Source organism: Micromesistius poutassou, assembly GCF_964030765.1.
Source record: "Micromesistius poutassou genome assembly, chromosome: 4".
In the NCBI taxonomy this organism is placed as follows: Eukaryota; Metazoa; Chordata; class Actinopteri; order Gadiformes; family Gadidae; genus Micromesistius; species Micromesistius poutassou.
This window is the reverse complement of record NC_140274.1, coordinates 16553091-16571797: the sequence shown is the minus strand read 5'-3', so window position 1 is coordinate 16571797 and position 18707 is coordinate 16553091. Positions and strand designations below refer to the sequence as shown.

General features: G+C 48.4%; 2 protein-coding genes across 2 annotated transcripts in view; one reads left to right on the top strand and one right to left on the bottom strand.

Moving 5' to 3' along the window:
- Nucleotides 1–213: 213 nt before the first annotated feature.
- Nucleotides 214–2553, bottom strand: stoml3a (stomatin (EPB72)-like 3a; the record flags this gene model as incomplete). The annotated part of the gene is given in 6 exon segments (XM_084466854.1): nt 214–262; nt 264–391; nt 778–912; nt 1352–1555; nt 1985–2067; nt 2475–2553. Coding segments are annotated over 6 exon segments (678 nt in total), but the record flags the coding sequence as incomplete, so codon positions are not given.
- A 12496-nt stretch (nt 2554–15049) lies between these two features.
- Nucleotides 15050–18707, top strand: part of foxo1a (forkhead box O1 a) — a 35414-nt gene continuing 31756 nt past the window's right edge. The window contains exon 1 of the mRNA XM_084467323.1: nt 15050–16036. Within this exon, the coding sequence (XP_084323449.1) occupies nt 15383–16036 (654 nt within the window). The 5' untranslated portion in view covers nt 15050–15382. The remainder of the gene's footprint in view (nt 16037–18707) is intronic.

Below are 18707 nucleotides of genomic sequence, written 5' to 3'. Positions count from 1 at the left end.
GGGTGTGTCCACCTAGATGTATGGCGGATAGATGAGCAACGTTTGCTACAGTCCACTGGGTCGGCTGCTAGACTGATTTATCCAGCACACATCTAGGTGGACACGCCCACTTGTGATGTCAGAAGAGGCCGATTTGCAAAACGGCTTGTAACGGCCAATCACACTCGCATCAGGTGGTATAATATGTCACCTTTAACACGGTGATATGCAGCTTCACTTCCTGTTCATGAAGTGTGTCATGACGTCAATGGGCAGGGGGAAGCCCGGCCGTGATGCTGTTCAGGGTTTGTAGGTAGCGCAGCTGCAGGGCGGTCAGCGGTCGGTCAGCCATCACCAGCGACGCTTCTTTGAGAGCACGTGACGCGTTCATCTCCCCCTCCGCTGTGATCACCTGAGGCCGGCCGGTTGAAGTCAGAAAAAACTATATCAAAAATACTATGTCAAAGATATTGTTTGTTTTTTATTAATATTGATCGTACGTGGTGAAAATGTATACATTTCAGTTAAACTACCCTAAAAATCATAAATCTGGTCGTTGCTGTTAGAATTAAAAAAAATGGTTCAAATATTCCACCATGAAAAGCACCATCATCTAGTCAAACAGGGCGGTTGCCTGGCCATCACTGGAAGCATTGGTTGGAATAAATAGTGTTTGGTGATGTCCCAGTCTTTCATTATAGTATTTGATAACTCTTTTTTGACAAATCGTCCTTTGAGCTCTGTAAGTGCAGCTTAAGACACACAGGACATGACCTGCTGCCCCTGTGCCCCACCCACCTTAGCTCTGGCCTCACGGCTGGCCTCCGCCTCCGCTGCCATGGCCCGCTGCAGCTGGAGGGGCAGCTTGACATCCTTAATCTCCACCCGCTCCACCTTGATGCCCCATTGGTCTGTCGCTTCATCAAGGGACCCCTACATGGCCAGGTCAAGTTTTACCTCTGCAGTGAGCAGCCGTACAACTAGACAAATCATTGGCTCTATGTCGCATGTATCCTTGTACCCACTGTACCCACTTCAGTGATGCTGAACTTCATCTGCCAAATAGTTTCCAAAAGTCACTTATTTAGTGACATCTGGTGACATGTCATACAAATTACCATAAATGTCCACCTCCTCAACTAGTCTAAAATGTACCAGAAAACATTGCATGAATGAGCAAAGTGGGCTGGTTGTCAAACCTTGCATGTAGTATGACATTTTTCTGAGAGGGCAGTGGCCCCTGGGGGCTATGCAGATGACAGAGACCCTACAGTGTACCTACACACACTATTTTGGACCTTCGACAGCTTGATTCAAAGAGTACCAAAACCCAAACAGGCACACATGGGGATGGACTGGGCTCTGTCCTGACCTGCATGCCTTGTGCATTGCATTCGTGGTCCAACAGGAGTTCCGACAGTTTCTTGGTCCCCAGAACGTTCCTCAAGGTGGTCTGGGCCAGCAGCTTAGTGGCGTGGTCCACATTCCTCACGTTGGTCACGCACGACATGGGGCTGTGGACCCGGTAGTAGACCACTCCGTCCACAGACACGGTAACAGAGTCTTTGGTCAGAATCTACGGAGCAGAACATGTAAAGGGTGCGTTCGGGGAGGGGGCCTGGGGGGGGGCATGCCTCCCCCAAAAGAATGTGCTGTAATACTGGTCACCCCAAGGGCCACCAGTAAGAAATCTAATAGTTGATGGGTTTGAACATGTAGAGAGAGAGAGAGAGAGAGAGAGAGAGAGAGAGAGAGAGAGAGAGAGAGAGAGAGAGAGAGAGAGAGAGAGAGAGAGAGAGAGAGAGAGAGAGAGAGAGAGAGAGAGAGAGAGAGAGAGAGAGAGAGAGAGAGAGAGAGAGATATGTGTGTAGGTTATGGTACAGAGTCATGCGAGAGGGAAAGAGAGGATGGGAAGAGCGAGCGAGCCAGGGAGGGAAGGGGGGAGAGAGAGAGAGAGATTATCATATTTGAGATCATGGAAGTTGAGGAGACTAATGTCTTCTACCTCTTGTGGAGGGATGTCATAGGAGACAGTTCTCAGGTCCACCTTGATGAACTTGTCTGTGCATGGATTGACGAAGAACAGCCCTGCAACAAAAAAAACACACGGTGATGTTAAGATTCAAATCCAAAAAGTGTTAAAAGTTTGCAACAAAATGCAGTGTTGCGGTATAGTGCTCCACACGATTCAGAAGATCCTTTGGTTACACTTTACATTGCAGTGTCCTGCTACAGTGGACAGTTACACAAGTAGGTACTGTGGAACAAGCAATATCACAACATGTCGGGGTTAGGGTTACGGTTAGGCTGTTGCATAACGTTATTACATATTAGGTCCATGTAACATGTAGAATATGAACATGCAGGTTGTTACATCGCTTACTATCTATGTAACTACACGGTAACAAGGACACTGTAATGTTAGCTGCTACCTATCCTATGAATAATGACATATTTTGTCGCGTCTCACTATTATGTAAAGTTGCGTGACGCACCTGGGCCCTTGGGCTTCTTGTCCACTATGCGACCAAGGCGGAAAAGGACAGCTCGCTCGTACTCCTGCACTATCTTAAAGATTGAAGATTTATTTATTTAAAGAAGGGACGATGCACAAGGTTTGCAATCACACAATGACAACATATAAATGTCATATGGCAGGCGTACATCAAAGAAAAGATGGATGTTTGGAATCACACTGTCATAACCCGGCTCCTAGGCTATGACAAATACGGCACTGGACACGATAGTATGGCAAACAATGAGTGAATTTATTATATTAACTTAAACAACTGAGGCTAAAAGTACCAAGTGTGTCAGTCAGTAACATCAGTAATGTAAATGTGGATGTGTGAGCAATATGAGGTGTAAATGTTGTAAAGTGAAAACAAAGCAGAAACCAAACAAAGAAATGTGCTGCTGCTGCTGGCAGAGATGCAGCCGAATGCCAGAGAGAGACCAGAGCAGAGTTGAGCCAGGGTTTTTATCCTTTCAGGAGCGCCTGCACCAGGTGCTCCCAATCTGTACTCTGTTGATGGTATGTTCAAGGACGCATAAAAAAGTCCTAAAAGTCGGTGTCCCAAATGGATCACCGGCATACCATCACCACCCCACGCAGGTAGAAAACAAAACAAAAAAAATTCAACAAAATAGGAAGATACATGACCTTTATACTGGATTCTTCATCTGTAACCTCCCCCCCCCCCCCATCCTCAGCAACCCCGGTACCTGAGGAGCAAATTAAGAAGATAGGTGCAGCAAGAACAGATGAATAACAGTACAAAAGGCCATATAAACTTGGAAATTCACACCAATGACTATTCACTGCAGAGGAGCACGAGACAGTGCATCTGCAATGACATTCTCTGTTCCCTTTATATGTCTAATGTCCAGGTCGTATGCCTGGAGAAACAGTGACCAGCGTCTGGTTCGGACATCTGAATGAACGCAAAAATGTCAGCGGATTGTGGTCTGTGTAAACCACTGTCGTCCCTCCCGCTCCTACATAGACGTCAAAATGTTGCAAAGCCATAATGAGTGACAAAGCCTCCTTCTCAATAACAGAGTAATTACCCTGGTAACTATTAAACTTTCTTGAGAAGAAACTGACTGGTCTCACCACACCCTGGTCATCACTCTGCAACAAAACAGCACCTGCTCCCACCTGGCTGGCATCTACTTGCAGCATAAAGGTTTGATCAAAACAAGGAGCAGCGAGAACAGGAGACGAGCATAAAAGCAATCTGACATTATCAAAAGCCTGCTGACAATCAGACGACCAATCAAATTTCACCTTGGCTTTGAGCAGTTCAGTGAGAGGAAACACGACAGTGGAGAAGTTTTTGCAAAAACTCCTGTAATATCCCACCAACCCCAAGAACCTCTGAAGTTCCTTTTTTGTCGTAGGTTGTGGATATTCTGTTATTGCCCTGACTTTGGTCAGGACCGGAGCCACATGACCCTGTCCTACCACATGGCCCAAGTATGTCACCGTAGCCATAGCAAAGTCGCATTTGGCCAAATTGATGGTGAGTTGCGCTTCAGTCAAACGGTCAAATAGGGCACGGATGCGTTGAAGGTGCGAGTGCCATGTGTCGCTGTAAATGACCAAATCATCAAGATAACAACAACCTTCCAGACCTGACACTACACAATTCATCAAACGCTGAAATGTTGCGGGGGCATTCTTCAATCTGAATGGTATCACCTTGTAAGAATACAGACCCGACGGTGTAATAAACGTAGATATCTCCTGTGCCCGCTTGGACAAGGGAATAAATAATAATAAATAACTAAATCAAATTTACTGACAAATTTGGCAGACAACCTGGTCTATGCAGTCATCCATACGCAGTAAATGAAAAGAATCAGATTTTGTGACAGAATTTACTTCTCATGTCAGTACAGAATCTAGGTGTTCCATCTTGTTTTGGTACTAAAATGCATGGAGAAGCCCAGCTGGACGACGATGGAACAGCAATGTCGTTTTGGAGCATATATGCCACCTCAGCATCTAAACAACTGCGTTTAACTGGCACCATACGATAGAAATGCTGTTTAATTGGTTGAGCATCCCCAACATCTATATCGTGCTCAATCCAGTCAGTTCTTGAAGGTATGTCACCAAACAAACCTGGGTATTTTCTTACAAAATCTGACAGCTCATTGCATCTTGACTCTGACAGATGAGCCAACAACTTCTCCAAATTACAAAGCGATTCAGAATTTTTCAAACGCCCACTTAGCAGACTTTCGTCAGGCTCCGGTACTCCATCTGCCTCCTGCACCAAAACCTCTGCAAGATCTGGATGCACTACATTCTTCCCATCCTGGTCCAAATTTGTCTCCACTACACGCTTGTAGTAAGGTTTGAGCAGATTAACATGACAAAGTCGCCTCGTTTTCCTACGACCTGGTGTTGCAACAACATAATTCAAATCTGAAATTTGCCGGTGTACTTAGCTTGAAATGGTGAACCAACAATGGGTGTAAGTGCGAGAACCTGATCTCCTGGAGTGAATTCCTGGCGCTCTGTACGACGATCGTACCACTTTTTCATTCTTGTTTGAGATGCACCCAGTTTTTCCCGTGCCATACATCCAGCTTTAAACAGACGATGTCTAAAACCATTCACAAAGTCAATCAGATTCTTCGGCGGGTCAGTATCTACACAGTTGTCATTCAGTACTGCCAAAGGACCACGTACTGTATGTCCAAAGACCAAGTCATTTGGGCTAAAGCCTGTACTCTCTTGTACTGCCTCCCTTGCAGCCAACATTAACCACGGAAGCCCCTCTTCTCAGTCTCTATCTAGCTCAGTACAATAAGCACGCAAAAGAGACTTAAGAGTCTGATGGAATCTCTCCAAAGCACCCTGACTCTGCGCATGATAGGCCGATGATTGGTTTTGTTTTATTTGTAACAGTTTTAACACTTGTCCAAACATGTGGGATGTAAAATTCGACCCCTGGTCGCTCTGGATCACTTTGGGAATGCCAAATATTGAAATGAACTGAGACAATGCCTTCACTATGGCTTTGGTCGTAATTGACCTCAACGGGTACGCAGCCGGATACCTAGTTCTCTGACACATCACAGTAAGCAGATACTTACAACCAGACTTGGCACATGGCATCGGACCCACGCAGTCCACAATGTGAGTAAATGGCTCACTCACAGTCACGATAGGTTGCAGTGGTGCAGGCTTGACTTTTTGATTTGGCTTTCCTGTGAGCTGGCAAACATGACAGGTTTTAATGTATGCTGAAACGTCCCTTTTAACCCGAGGCCAAAATAAATGTTTTAGGATGTTGAGGTATGTTTTCCGGACACCAAAATGTCCACACTCGTCATGTGCCACTTTCAAGACGAGGGAACGAAACTTTGTTGGAACCACTATCTGGAAAACTTTTTACCTCACTCACAGGAACCCATTTTCTGACCAGCAAACTATTATGCAAAAAGTAACCACTCGCCACATTCCTTATCTCCGAGGCAGGCAAAACACACTCAAATATTTCTTTCAAAGAGACGTCGTTACACTGCTCTTGCACCATCTCACTGTGAGACAGTGACAGAGGAAGCTCTGACAAAGATGGAACTTCCAAAACCACATCAGTATTGTTACTTTCAGGTGGCACCTCAGTCACTGCTTTATGCATAGCGCGTGTAACTACACAGGATGAAGAGATCTCCTGCAACGCACTAGGATTCTTCTCAGACACCAAATCAGATGGACAAAGTGTGACTACAGGTGAGGGTGGAGTGTCGTTCCAAACTCTGCTCCCAGCCAAGCCATTCCCTAAAATCAGGTGTATACCTTCAATGGGCAACGCTGGTCGCACACCCACAGCTACCTCACCCTGAACCAGTTGACAGTTCAGAACCATCTTGTGCAAAGGTACTGGGAACACGCTTAAACCCATTCCCCTGCTAAGAACCGAATCACCTGTAAAACTGTCACTTGAAAAAGACAATACAGAGTCAACAATGTAGGAATTGTAGGCCCCTGTATCCCTCAGGATTTTTATTGGGATTTCCACATCACTTCCCACCAGCGACACAGATCCACCACGAATGAAAGGAGCATAAGCCTCCAAAACCTGTGATTCACAAGTGTGAGGGGTAAGCAACTCAGAGACACAATCTTTAACAGGCGCAGCAAATGCAACAGGTCTAAAGGTGTGTTCACACCGCACTTCGCCCCGCGACACGTTTCATTGCAAAGTGAACGTGGAGACGCGAATCGGGCAAAAAAAATTTTCGCTGATTCGCGCGACAAGATTTGATTGACGGCGCGACATTTTTCCACGTGAACGGCGAGCGCGTTCACGTGGATTCACGCCGCGAAAAATTTGCTGAAGTTGAAATATTTCAACTTCTTCGCGGCATTCGCGTTGAAACAGCCAATCAGCGTTCACTCCCTGTGGGTAACGTGGGTGAAGTAACGTAAAACAGCCAATCAGCGTTCACTCCCTGGGTGACGTCACGTAACAGCCAATCAGTTCACTCCCTGGGTGAAGTAACGTAAAACAGCCAATCACCGTTCAACCGTTCAGTGAACCGCAGCTTGGAGGAGAAAGTGATTGTTGCCGTTTGCGACTCCCGCTCTATATCTACATATAATATATAAATATCTATATCATATAATATATACGATATATATAATATCACGGCTCAAAGCGGTGTGCGCCTCCGGATTATATTATTAACCCATAAACGACGGGCTCTCCCTCTTCCACAACAGGTACAGACACACATCTCGGCCATGGTTGATGAGAATGAATTGGCATGAATGACCGTTGGCAGGCAAAACGCTACGCGACAAATTCGCCCCGTGACACGTTTCAGTGCACACATTAAGCACACATTAAGCACAGCGACAGATTTCGCTGATTCGCGCGACAACATACGCAGCTTCGCGCGAACAGGCGAAAATTGTCTATTTTGGTGTGAACGCACAGTAACTGCGTGTTCACACCGCACTTCGCCCCGAGACACGTTTCAATGCAAAGTGAACGTAGAGACACGAATTGGGCGAAATTTTTTGTCGCCGAAACCCGCAACAAGATTTGATTGACGGCGTGACATTTTTCCACGTGAACGGCGAGTGCGTTCACGAGGATTTGCAGCGCGACAAATTCGCTGAAGTTGAAATATTTTAACTTTTCCGCGGCATTCGCGTGAGACAGCCAATCAGCGTTCACTCCCTGTGGGTATCGTGGGTGAAGTAACGTAAAACAGCCAATCAGCGTTCAACCGGCTGGGCCAACCGTTCCCTGCACTCCGCAGTGAACCGCAGCTTGGAGGAGAAAGTGATTGTTGCCGTTTGCGACTCCCGGAGCTCTATGCTCTATCTATATATAATAGGCCTATTATATGATATTATATATATAATATATAAATATCTATATAATATAAACATATATATAACGGCACAAAGCGGTGTGCGCCTCCGGATTATATTATTAACCCATAAACGACGGGCATTCCGACGTCTCTCCCTCTTCCACAACAGGCTGTTCGCGCGAACAGGCGAAACGTGTGTCTTTTGGTGTGAACACACAGTAATGATGAGGTTGTAGTGAATGTCACATGCATATTCTTGCATAATTCACCTTGTGTTTGTAAGTGTTGTTCTACACACTGTGGTTTAGCTTTTACGGTCCGCTGCCCCTTTAAATGTCTGGTGACGTATGCCTGACGAGGGGTTGATTGTATGACTGTGTGTGTTCTGTTTAATTGATTAAACGAGTTACGCAGTCGTGACTCAACGTGCGAAATTGTCTCGTGTCCTTCATCGCAATTTCCACACTGGTGACCCCGACGTTAGTCTGCTGGACGTATCCAGTGACTCGATACGACCATGACCGCGAACGCTGTTGCCCTCAAGCTCCCGGAATTCTGGGAATCTTCGGCGTCGGCATGGTTCGCCCAGACCGAAGCGCAGTTTGCGTTACGTGAGATCACCGCGGATGCAACGAGGTACTACCACGTTGTGTCGGCTCTCGGAAATGCGACGGCATCCAGAGTGGTGAGCCTCCTTAAACATCCTCCGGCAAGGGAGAAGTATGCGGCGCTCAAAGCCCACCTGTTGAAGACCTTTGAATTGTCGGACGCTGAGAGGGCCAGCAGGCTTTTCTCCCTTCAAGGGCTGGGGGACAGCAAGCCCTCTGAGCTCATGGACCGTATGCTGGATCTCCTGGGTGAGCACGAACCCGATTTTCTCTTCGTTCAACTTTTCCTGCGTCAGCTGCCTTCCCAAGTGAGAGCTGCGCTGGCCAGCACCACAATCGTCGACTGTCGGAGACTGGCAGAGGAGGCTGATAAATTTTTCCTCGCGGGTCAAGAGCACTGTGTGGCCGCGCTTTTCCCCGCGCACGTCGCTGCTGCGACACAGGACGACTCCACGCTCGTCGCTGCGACCGTTTCTCGTCGGCAGCAGTCTTCTAGCCCCCAGCAGTCTTCAGGCCTTTGTTTCTACCACGAGAAGTTTGGACCGAAGGCTCTTAAGTGCCGTTCGCCGTGCAGTTTCGGCGGTTTGGGAAACGCCAGGGCCGGCGCTCAGTAGTGGCCATGAGCGTCGGCCGCGTGGGCAGGCTGCTTTTCATCCGCGACAGCTGCTCCGGCCGGCGTTTCCTTTGCGACACGGGAGCACAGAGGAGCGTCCTGCCTGCATCCCGTTTGGACATGGTGGCCGACAGCCACGGCCCCCCTATGGAAGCTGCCAATGGTAGCCCCATCCGCACATATGGCACGAGGTACGTCGAGTTGTGTTTCGGAGGGCACAGGTTTGGATGGGACTTTGTTACAGCGAAGGTCTCCGTTCCCCTCCTCGGCGCAGATTTTTTGTGTGCGCATGGACTGTTGGTTGATGTGAAGAACCGCCGTTTGATTGACGCCGTCACGTTTTGTTCTTATACGTGCACACTCAGCGGGACTGACACCACACGTCTGTCTGGCATTCTCTCTGCCACGGATGACTTCCACCGTCTACTTGCCGGTTTCCCAGCCCTCACTCAGCCCACTTTCTCTGCGTCTGCCGTGAAACATGGTGTGGAGCACCATCTCGCCACTACTGGTCCACCCGTCTACGCCCGTGCTCGGCGCCTCGACCCGACCAAGCTTGCCGTGGCAAAGGCTGAGTTTGCAAACATGGAACGCCTGGGTATAGTCCGCCGGTCCGACAGCCCATGGGCATCGCCTCTCCACATCGTCCCCAAGCCTGGCGGTGGCTGGCGCCCGTGTGGCGACTACCGGCGGCTTAATGAGGCAACGACGCCTGACCGATACCCGGTCCCGAACATCCAGGATTTTTCGGCACACCTGGCTGGTATGAAGATTTTTTCCAAGGTGGACCTCGTCCGGGGCTATCATCAGGTGCCTGTACACCCATTGGATGTTCCCAAAACAGCGGTGATCACGCCGTTTGGTCTTTTCGAGTTCCTCCGAATGCCGTTCGGCCTTAAGAACGCAGCTCAGTCTTTTCAACGCCTCATGGACTCTGTGTTACGGGAACTGCCTTTCCTTTTTGTGTACCTTGATGACATCCTGGTGGCGAGCACGTCCAAATCTCAGCACCTGGCGCACCTCCAAACACTTTTCGAGCGGCTCAGCCAACATGGGCTGATTGTCAACCCCGCCAAGTGCCAGTTTGGGCTCTCCGTCATCGATTTCCTGGGACACAGAGTCACCGAGGACGGTGCAGCCCCTCTCCCATCGAAGGTGGAGGCGGTTGCTCGGTTCCCGCGCCCGCTCACTGTCAGATCCCTGCAGGAGTTCCTCGGCATGGTGAATTTCTACCACCGCTTCATTCCTCATGCCGCCCGGCTCATGCAGCCCTTGCACGAGGCCTTGAAGGGGGGGTCCAAACATGCCGTGGACTGGACTGAGAGCAGGGTCGAGGCTTTTGTTGCCACTAAGGCGGCCCTGGCGGACGCCACCATGCTGGCGCATCCTTCTCCCACAGCTTCCATCGCCATCACCTCGGATGCCTCGGACTACGCGGTTGGAGCCGTCTACGAGCAGTGGGTGGGCGGGGCCTGGCAGCCACTGGCTTTCTTCAGCCGTCAGTTGCGCCCCAGCGAGCGGAAGTACAGCACTTTCGACCGGGAGCTGCTTGGGCTTTACCTCGCCGTCAGACATTTTCGTTCCCTGCTGGAAGGTCGACCCTTCACTGCTTTTGTCGATCACAAGCCGCTGACTTTTGCCATGGCTAAGGTGACTGAGCCATGGTCCGCCCGCCAGCAACGTCATCTGGCCTACATTTCGGAGTTCACCACGGACTTGCAGCACGTTTCCGGTAAGGACAACCGGGTGGCGGACTGCCTGTCACGGGCTGTGGCAGGAGCAGTCCATCTTGGCCTGGATTACGACCGCATGGCAGCAGACCAGGCCACGGACCCAGACGTGCAACTCCTGAGGACCTCGACTACAGGGCTGAAAATAGAGGATGTGGTTGTTGGCGATGCTGGCACCATGCTCCTGTGTGACGTCTCCACAGGCAGTCCTCGGCCAATCGTTCCCACGGGGTGGAGGCGACTCGTTTTTGATGCCGTCCATGGTCTTTCCCATCCTGGTTCGAAGGCGTCGCAGAGGCTGGTCGCAGCTAAGTTTGTTTGGCCTGGCCTTAAGAAGGACGTCAGGGACTGGGCTAACACCTGTCTTGAGTGCCAGCGGGCCAAAGTGCACCGGCACACTAAGGCCCCATTGGAGTTGTTCCCTGTGCCGGAAAGACGGTTTGACCATGTAAACGTGGATCTGGTCGGCCCACTGCCATCCTCCCACGGTTTCACCTACCTGTTGACCATGGTTGACAGGACCACCCGTTGGCCTGAGGCTGTTCCGCTGACGTCGCTGACATCTGTCGAGATGACACGGGCATTTATCGGCACCTGGATTGCCCGTTTCGGCACTCCTTCGGACATATCCTCTGACCGGGGCGCGCAGTTCACTTCTGAGCTGTGGAACGCCGTTGCTCAGGGCCTTGGTGTGAAGCTCCACCGCACAACCGCGTACCACCCACAGGCTAATGGACTCTGTGAGCGGTTTCATAGGTCAATGAAGGCTGCTCTTCGGGCCGGCCTCAAAGACGGCAACTGGGTCGACAGGCTCCCGTGGGTAATGCTGGGCATCAGGACTGCACCGAAGGAGGACCTGCAGTCCTCATCCGCGGAGCTGGTTTATGGCCAGCCGCTGCGGGTTCCGGGGGATTTTGTCCCTGGCGCCACCGTTCCCTGGTCTGCGACTCTCCAGCGGGCCACCCTGCTGGACAATGCGGGGCTGTTCGCGCCTGTCCCTACTTCCTGTCACGGCCTCCCTCAGTCGCACATCCCCACTGGGCTTCGGACAGCGGAGTACGTTTTCATTCGCCATGACGCCCACAGGGGGCCGCTACGCCCGCCCTACGAGGGCCCGTTCCGTGTTTTGGAGACGGGGGACAAACATTTCGTGGTGGACGTGGGCGGTAAACCGCAGCGCCTCTCCATCGACCGCCTGAAACCAGCTCATTTGGACGTGGCCAGGCCCGTTGACTTGGCCCAGCCCCCACGACGCGGACGGCCTCCGGCTCTGCCCCCGCCCCCTGCTGCCCCCCCTCCCGAGGCTCCCATGCTCCATGCCCCGCGTCCGTGTCGGGGTGGGAATCCTGCCGTGGTCGGGTCTCCTCGCCCACCTGTGCGGCGCAGCCGTTGTGGCCGGTTAATACGGCCGCCTCCCCGTTGACTTTTTTTTTTCGTTCCTTTGATATGGTGAATTCTGGGGGGACGTGTGTAGTGAATGTCACATGCATATTCTTGCATAATTCACCTTGTGTTTGTAAGTGTTGTTCTACACACTGTGGTTTAGCTTTTACGGTCCGCTGCCCCTTTAAATGTCTGGTGACGTATGCCTGACGAGGGGTTGATTGTATGACTGTGTGTGTTCTGTTTAATTGATTAAACGAGTTACGCAGTCGTGACTCAACGTGCGAAATTGTCTCGTGTCCTTCATCGCAATTTCCACAAGGTTATGGAATCGCGTCGCGTCGCGCCCTGGACACTGCATTACTCCTAACTACTTGTCCCTATATCTGACTGTACATTTGACACTGCACCACCTATACTAGGTACTTGACTGTATACCCTTTAACTACTCCGCTGGATTGATTTTTTATTCTAATGTTCATAGTTATCGTATGTACATCTATGCTGCTCTTACCCGTTATATCATGTAGGCCTATATCCATCTTATGCTGCTCATACCTCACTAGGTCACTTTACTTTTTGCTGATGTATTCTCTACTTGACTGGATTCACTACTCCTGCACTATCCCACCCAGCGCCGTCGTATAGGGGGGAAAGGTTATGACAATTATAAGGGCCCACAGCCCGCTAGGGCCCACACACAGCCTCTGTGAAAAAATGATTATGCATACACTGAACTAATATATATTCATATGAATGAATCCGAATTAAAACAAAGCCACAAATCATACAATATTCTAATTTTAATAATTTCAATAATCCCCTTGGCCCCTTCTTAAAAAATGGTTTGGTCCACACCGCGGTTCGTTCTTCCCAGGGACGTGCACAGGAGTCTTGAGGGGCAGGTGCCGAATTGTTGACGGGGGGGCGGGTGTTGGATCGCGGACGAGCGCTATTGTTAACGGGGGGTTGGATCGCGGACGAGCGCTATTGCGGGCGCGATTGTTGACGGGGGGCGTTCGATCGCGGACGAGCACTTTTGCGGGCGCGTTGAAGAACACTCAGAGGGCACTTTTTAATACGAGGCAAAAAGGGCAGGGGCTCAAGCACCCCTAGGGCCCTATGTGTGCACGTGCCTGGGTCTTCCCATGGTTCTTCCTCATCGGAAGTGAGTGAGCGATGAGACTTACAGTGAACAAACAATCCAATTTAAACTTTAATTGAGATTAGATGAGGCTTGTTGTTGTTTTTGATATTTGTTTTACAACAACGTATTCCACGTGCTCTTTGTTTCACTTGCACATTTAAGTTAAATGCTACATATTTACCTGTGGACTACCTTGAGCCAGGACACTTTGTTTTTTGCATATCAGTGCTTGATTGTTAAATACAATAAAATACCCACACCTATTTGTTGAGTGGTTAATTGAAAATGTATTTGCAATCAGAGGTGTAATAACGTGTTGCAAATCAGGGAAATGAGAATAAGACAATTAATATTACATAATTTACATAATAATACTCTGACTTGTTAAGTCGTTAAATGTAAAAAAGGAAACAAATTGGGTGTATTACACCAGGCACCGTCAAGAACACTGAAAAACAAGAACATTTAAGGTGGCAATGAATGGGGTAGAGGGGCCCACACCAATATTCCTTCAGGGGGCCCAGAATTCCTAGCAACTGCCCTGATCCCACCCACTGTAGGCCTACTGTACTTATATTGCACTATAGCCTATCACAATCATGTTCAAACTGCACCTTAACTGCTCTTTTGCACTTCTGTTTAGAACTCCATTTCGTTATCTCTGTACTGAATCTGAATCTGAATCATTCTGAAGTAAAAATTCCACTTGTGACCAAGTGCCGAAAGTACACACATATGCCTGTTAATTGTAACTTAGTGATACTAACCCTGTGCGTGCGTGTGTGTGTGTGTGTGTGTGTGTGTGTGTGTGTGTGTGTGTGTGTGTGTGTGTGTGTGTGTGTGCGTGTGTGCGTGTGTGCGTGCGTGCGTGCGTGCGTGTGCGTGTGTTTTTAGAGGAAAACGAAAGCAAAGTCTTACCACATCGCTCAGCAAAATGTATAGTACATCCAAATACCCACCAGGGGGCAGCAAACACCACGGTTGCTGGATTCAACTTGATGCGGCCGTGTGAATTAACGGCTACACATACCAGTTTCGGGTAATGCTGGGATTGAAAATGTTATATTTATATATTTAGATAATGTTTAAAGTTTAATTAAATATATATATATATATATAAATAAAAAATGTAAATAGAATTTAAATATCAGCTCATTGATTGGTTAACTTTGATTGATTGATTGACATTTGCTTAATGATTTATTAATTTATTAAATAATCTCTTCTAGATGTGTTATATTAGTTTAATTGTTTATTTATTCAATTTTTAGGCTACTTTGAGTAGATTCACAGTATTTATTTTGGAATTAATTACTTTCATATGCTATACTTACATTTTCCTTTGGGGATACATCAAGTCCTATTTCTATCTATCTGTATATATATATATATATATATATATCTTCTGTCTGTCTGTCTGTCTGTCTGTCTGTCTGTATAGCGTTAAATCCCAAAGTATCCCTAACTATCTATTTTTACTAATGTAAAAACAGAAAGACATCCTAAACTTCAGATGTATAAAAAAAGTATAAAAGTTTTTTTTTTTTGTTTTTTTTTAGTTCCCTGAGAGGAGATGTTTACGAGGTGAAAGAATGAAAACAGGGACCCTTTTTCAGTCCTCGCGCGCTGCGTCATTGGTGCGTCCGGCGTGTCACTCAAATGAGGGCGGGGTCAGCTAACAAACCATAGTTCCAGTAAAAGCCTCTTGCTGCTGTACACACACACATAGACACACCAACGCACACACCACCACAGCAACAGGCTGTGAGAGCCCAGCGCAGAGCGGAATATCCCCAACATTGGACTTGAAAAAGCGATTTATACCAAACTTTTTTTTTACCCACAGGGCTTTTACAAACTGTTGCCTGTTCTCGTTTTATTTCATTCTGCTGTCAGTGAAATCGGAATACGACTTTCAATGTAGACTTTTGGGTGACTAGGTGTTTTTTCTTCCCCTGAACAGATTCATTTTTTTTAAACGCCAGATTTCTACTCGCGTTGGAACTTTCAACTTTAGGAATCCGGTGTTTATGTGACATTGTACCGTTTATCCCCCGTTAGTTTATCTGTTGACACCATGGCGGAAGCAGCGCAGCCACCGATGGTGGACATCGACCCGGACTTCGAGCCCCTGTCTCGGCCCCGCTCCTGTACTTGGCCGCTCCCCCGGCCGGAGTTCACCAGTCCCGGCGGCGGGGGGGACTCCAACGCGCCCTCGCCGGTCCCTTCGGTCAAAACGGAGCCCGCGGGCAGCGGTGACTACGTCACCAGCCTCAGCCTGCTGGAAGAGAGCGAAGACTTCCCCGAGGAGCACAAACCCTCCATCGTCCTGTGCACTGATTTCCAATGCCAGGAGAACTGTATCCACCAGCAGCCCCAGCAGCACCACCACCAACACCCCCACCAGCAGCACCAGCACCCCAGTCCGCAGCGGCCTCACCACCAGCAACAGGTGGCTCTCCTCCCGTCTCCGGTCGGCGGGTCCTCGGCGTCAGCGGCGCCGACCTCCAGCTCCTCGGTAGCGGCTGCCGCGGCCGCCGCCGCCCAGAGGAAGAGCAGCTCGTCACGCAGGAACGCGTGGGGGAATATGTCGTACGCGGACCTCATCACCAAGGCCATCGAGAGTTCCCCGGAGAGCCGGCTCACCCTGTCACAGATCTACGACTGGATGGTGAAGAGCGTGCCCTACTTTAAGGACAAGGGGGACAGCAACAGCTCCGCAGGATGGAAGGTACAGTCCGACCGCCACGGACCACCACGACCGCACACGCGCGCACGCACACACACACACACACACACACACACACACACACACACACACACACACACACACACACACACACACACACACTCAAACGCACACTTTTTTATTATGAACTTCTCTGTAAAAAAAAAAAAAAGAAAGAAAGAAACGATACGATACGTTTCTGTCTGTAATGAACGTCTGTTTACGCATTAGCCTATATTTTGTATAAGGGGGTCTCTCGGGTGTCAAAGCGATCGAGTTGTCTTCATCTTGTTGTGAAAGCAGAGCTTCGCTCTGTTCCACGCCGCCAGATTGGGGTCGAGAGCACAACAACACGTTACTTATGACTCCACGTGCACTTTGGTGCGCTGCGCAGTTTCGGCACCTTTTCCACGTAAACATAATGGATCACGCACGTCTGACAAGTGAGTCAGTGTGTGTGTGTGTGTGTGTGTGTGTGTGTGTGTGTGTGTGTGTGTGTGTGTGTGTGTGTGTGTGTGTGTGTGTGTGTGTGTGTGTGTGTGTGTGTGTGTGTGTGTGTGTGTGTGTGTGTGTGTGTGTGTGTGTGTGTGCGCGCGCGTGCGTGTGCGTGCTGCGTGTGTGTCTGATGAACTGCTCTTCAATTGTCAGGCGCAGCTATTACGGTAATCCGGTAAACAGACCAATAACCAACACGAGCTGAAGTCATCTGAGTGCTGGTCTGAAGTTCGTCTGCTGACTCAACGGGACGAGTTTCATTTTTCGAAGTCTCTCCCAATATAATTTAATAATTTCCAATAATCACACATGGATAATATAGACAGCATATAAATATACTGACGTTTACATGTATTTGCAATGTATACAGGCCTCGCTGTCGATATGTATTGGATGGGATGGAAAATAGTTATTTGTCGCCAGAAAAGTGTATTCGTTTTTTCGATCATGGAAAATAGTTCCAGTCATGAAACAAAAAATGGGATTAAAAGTGTGACGTCAGGCCCACCCTGCTAGTAATGATTGAAGGGTGTCAATCGCCTCACGTTCTGAGACTCGCATTGTCCTCTGTAAACGACATCTGTCAACTGTGCGTGAGTCCTGTGTGCGTCCTGCTCGTGAGGTAGAAAAGCAGTGGGAGGGGAAAGGTCAATTGATTCAATTTGGCCGTTCCACAGTCGCACATGTAGCTTGGGCGTAGTTTGTATTCCCTTACTTTGACATAGACCTTATAATACTTAATACTTACAACTATGAAAAATAATTGCTATCTCTCATGAATTCAAAATAATTTATTCAGCTACTTTTTTAGTCTTTTTTAGTTCTTCAAACGTTCAGTTTCTGGAGGTAGGCCTACATGTCACACCTTCTACTTAATGTCATGATTTAGCTATGTATCTATCGGTGTGGGTGGTCAACAGATAACATGATACCAGCTACAGCCATATCAATCCTGTAATCCCAGCCAATCATCAGTGAATCACCAGCAGAACACAATATGGAAAAATAACTGTTTATAGTAGGCTACAGTAAATGGACTACATGTATATAAACAATCCTACTAACATACAACCGTCTTTTCTTACACCTGCATGAATATTTGAATATTACTCACCGTTTTTGGTAAACGTCTTTTCGTCGGACACCAATATCCAATTTAATAGATTGGAGCAATTTCTCTAGTAATACTCTTCTTTAAAGGTACAGTGTGTATGATCTAGTGGCATCTATGGGACAGGTTACAGATTGCAACCAACTGAATACCCCTGTCCTCTCTCCCTTTCCAACCCCGTAGGAGAACCTACGGTGGCCTTGACTGGTCTCTAAAGGCCCTGACACACCAACCAGATTATGGTTATCGGACAGTCTGACGAGCTTGGTGACCCGAGTCTGTTCGGTGTGTGTGCTGTGCGATCTTTCCAAGCTGTCTGTGTTCTTTTCAGTCCAATTGCACATGTTGAATCGGCCATTACCGAATCGGTCTGACTGCCTTTTCTGCCGACGATGGGAAGTGTGGCAGTCGGAAAGGTGTGTTAGGGCTTTAAGGTGCTAGTAGGTACTTCCAAAAGTATGTCATCGTCTACGACAGAATAGAGTCGCCGAGTTTCAAGTGATGAGGTTCCTTTGATCGATTCATCAATTGTATTTAGTTATTAAGTCTGTCACATTTAGTTACACATTTAGTTCAAGTAACGTAGCGGTTATGATTGTTTAATGAAAAACGCGTGATATCGGTGGAAGCAGATCTGCTTTGTACTATTTACAATGTACAATGTACTACGTACAATGACTCTTAATTATATGAACTGCACCACTGATCCTTTTCTTCACTTTTCTGTTCGTTTTTTTTCTGGGCCATATTGAGATGATCATTGTCAAAATGTGGACGCCTGGTCACACAACCACACACACACACACACACACACATTTAACACACAATTAACACCCGCTACACAGGCCATGACAGCACAAGGGTTACAGTGTGAGAGGAAGGGAAGCATGATGTGAAGAACGGCAGGATCACGGGGGTCCAGGTTGGCTTATTAACCAGAGTTCACCAGGATCTCCTCCACCTGTCAATCATTCACACTACAAAGTGTTGTGTGCTGCCACTAAAATGTCCCCCCTCAACTCCAGGACTGCAGCAAAGCCGACCTCAAGTACCTCCAGGAATATGTGT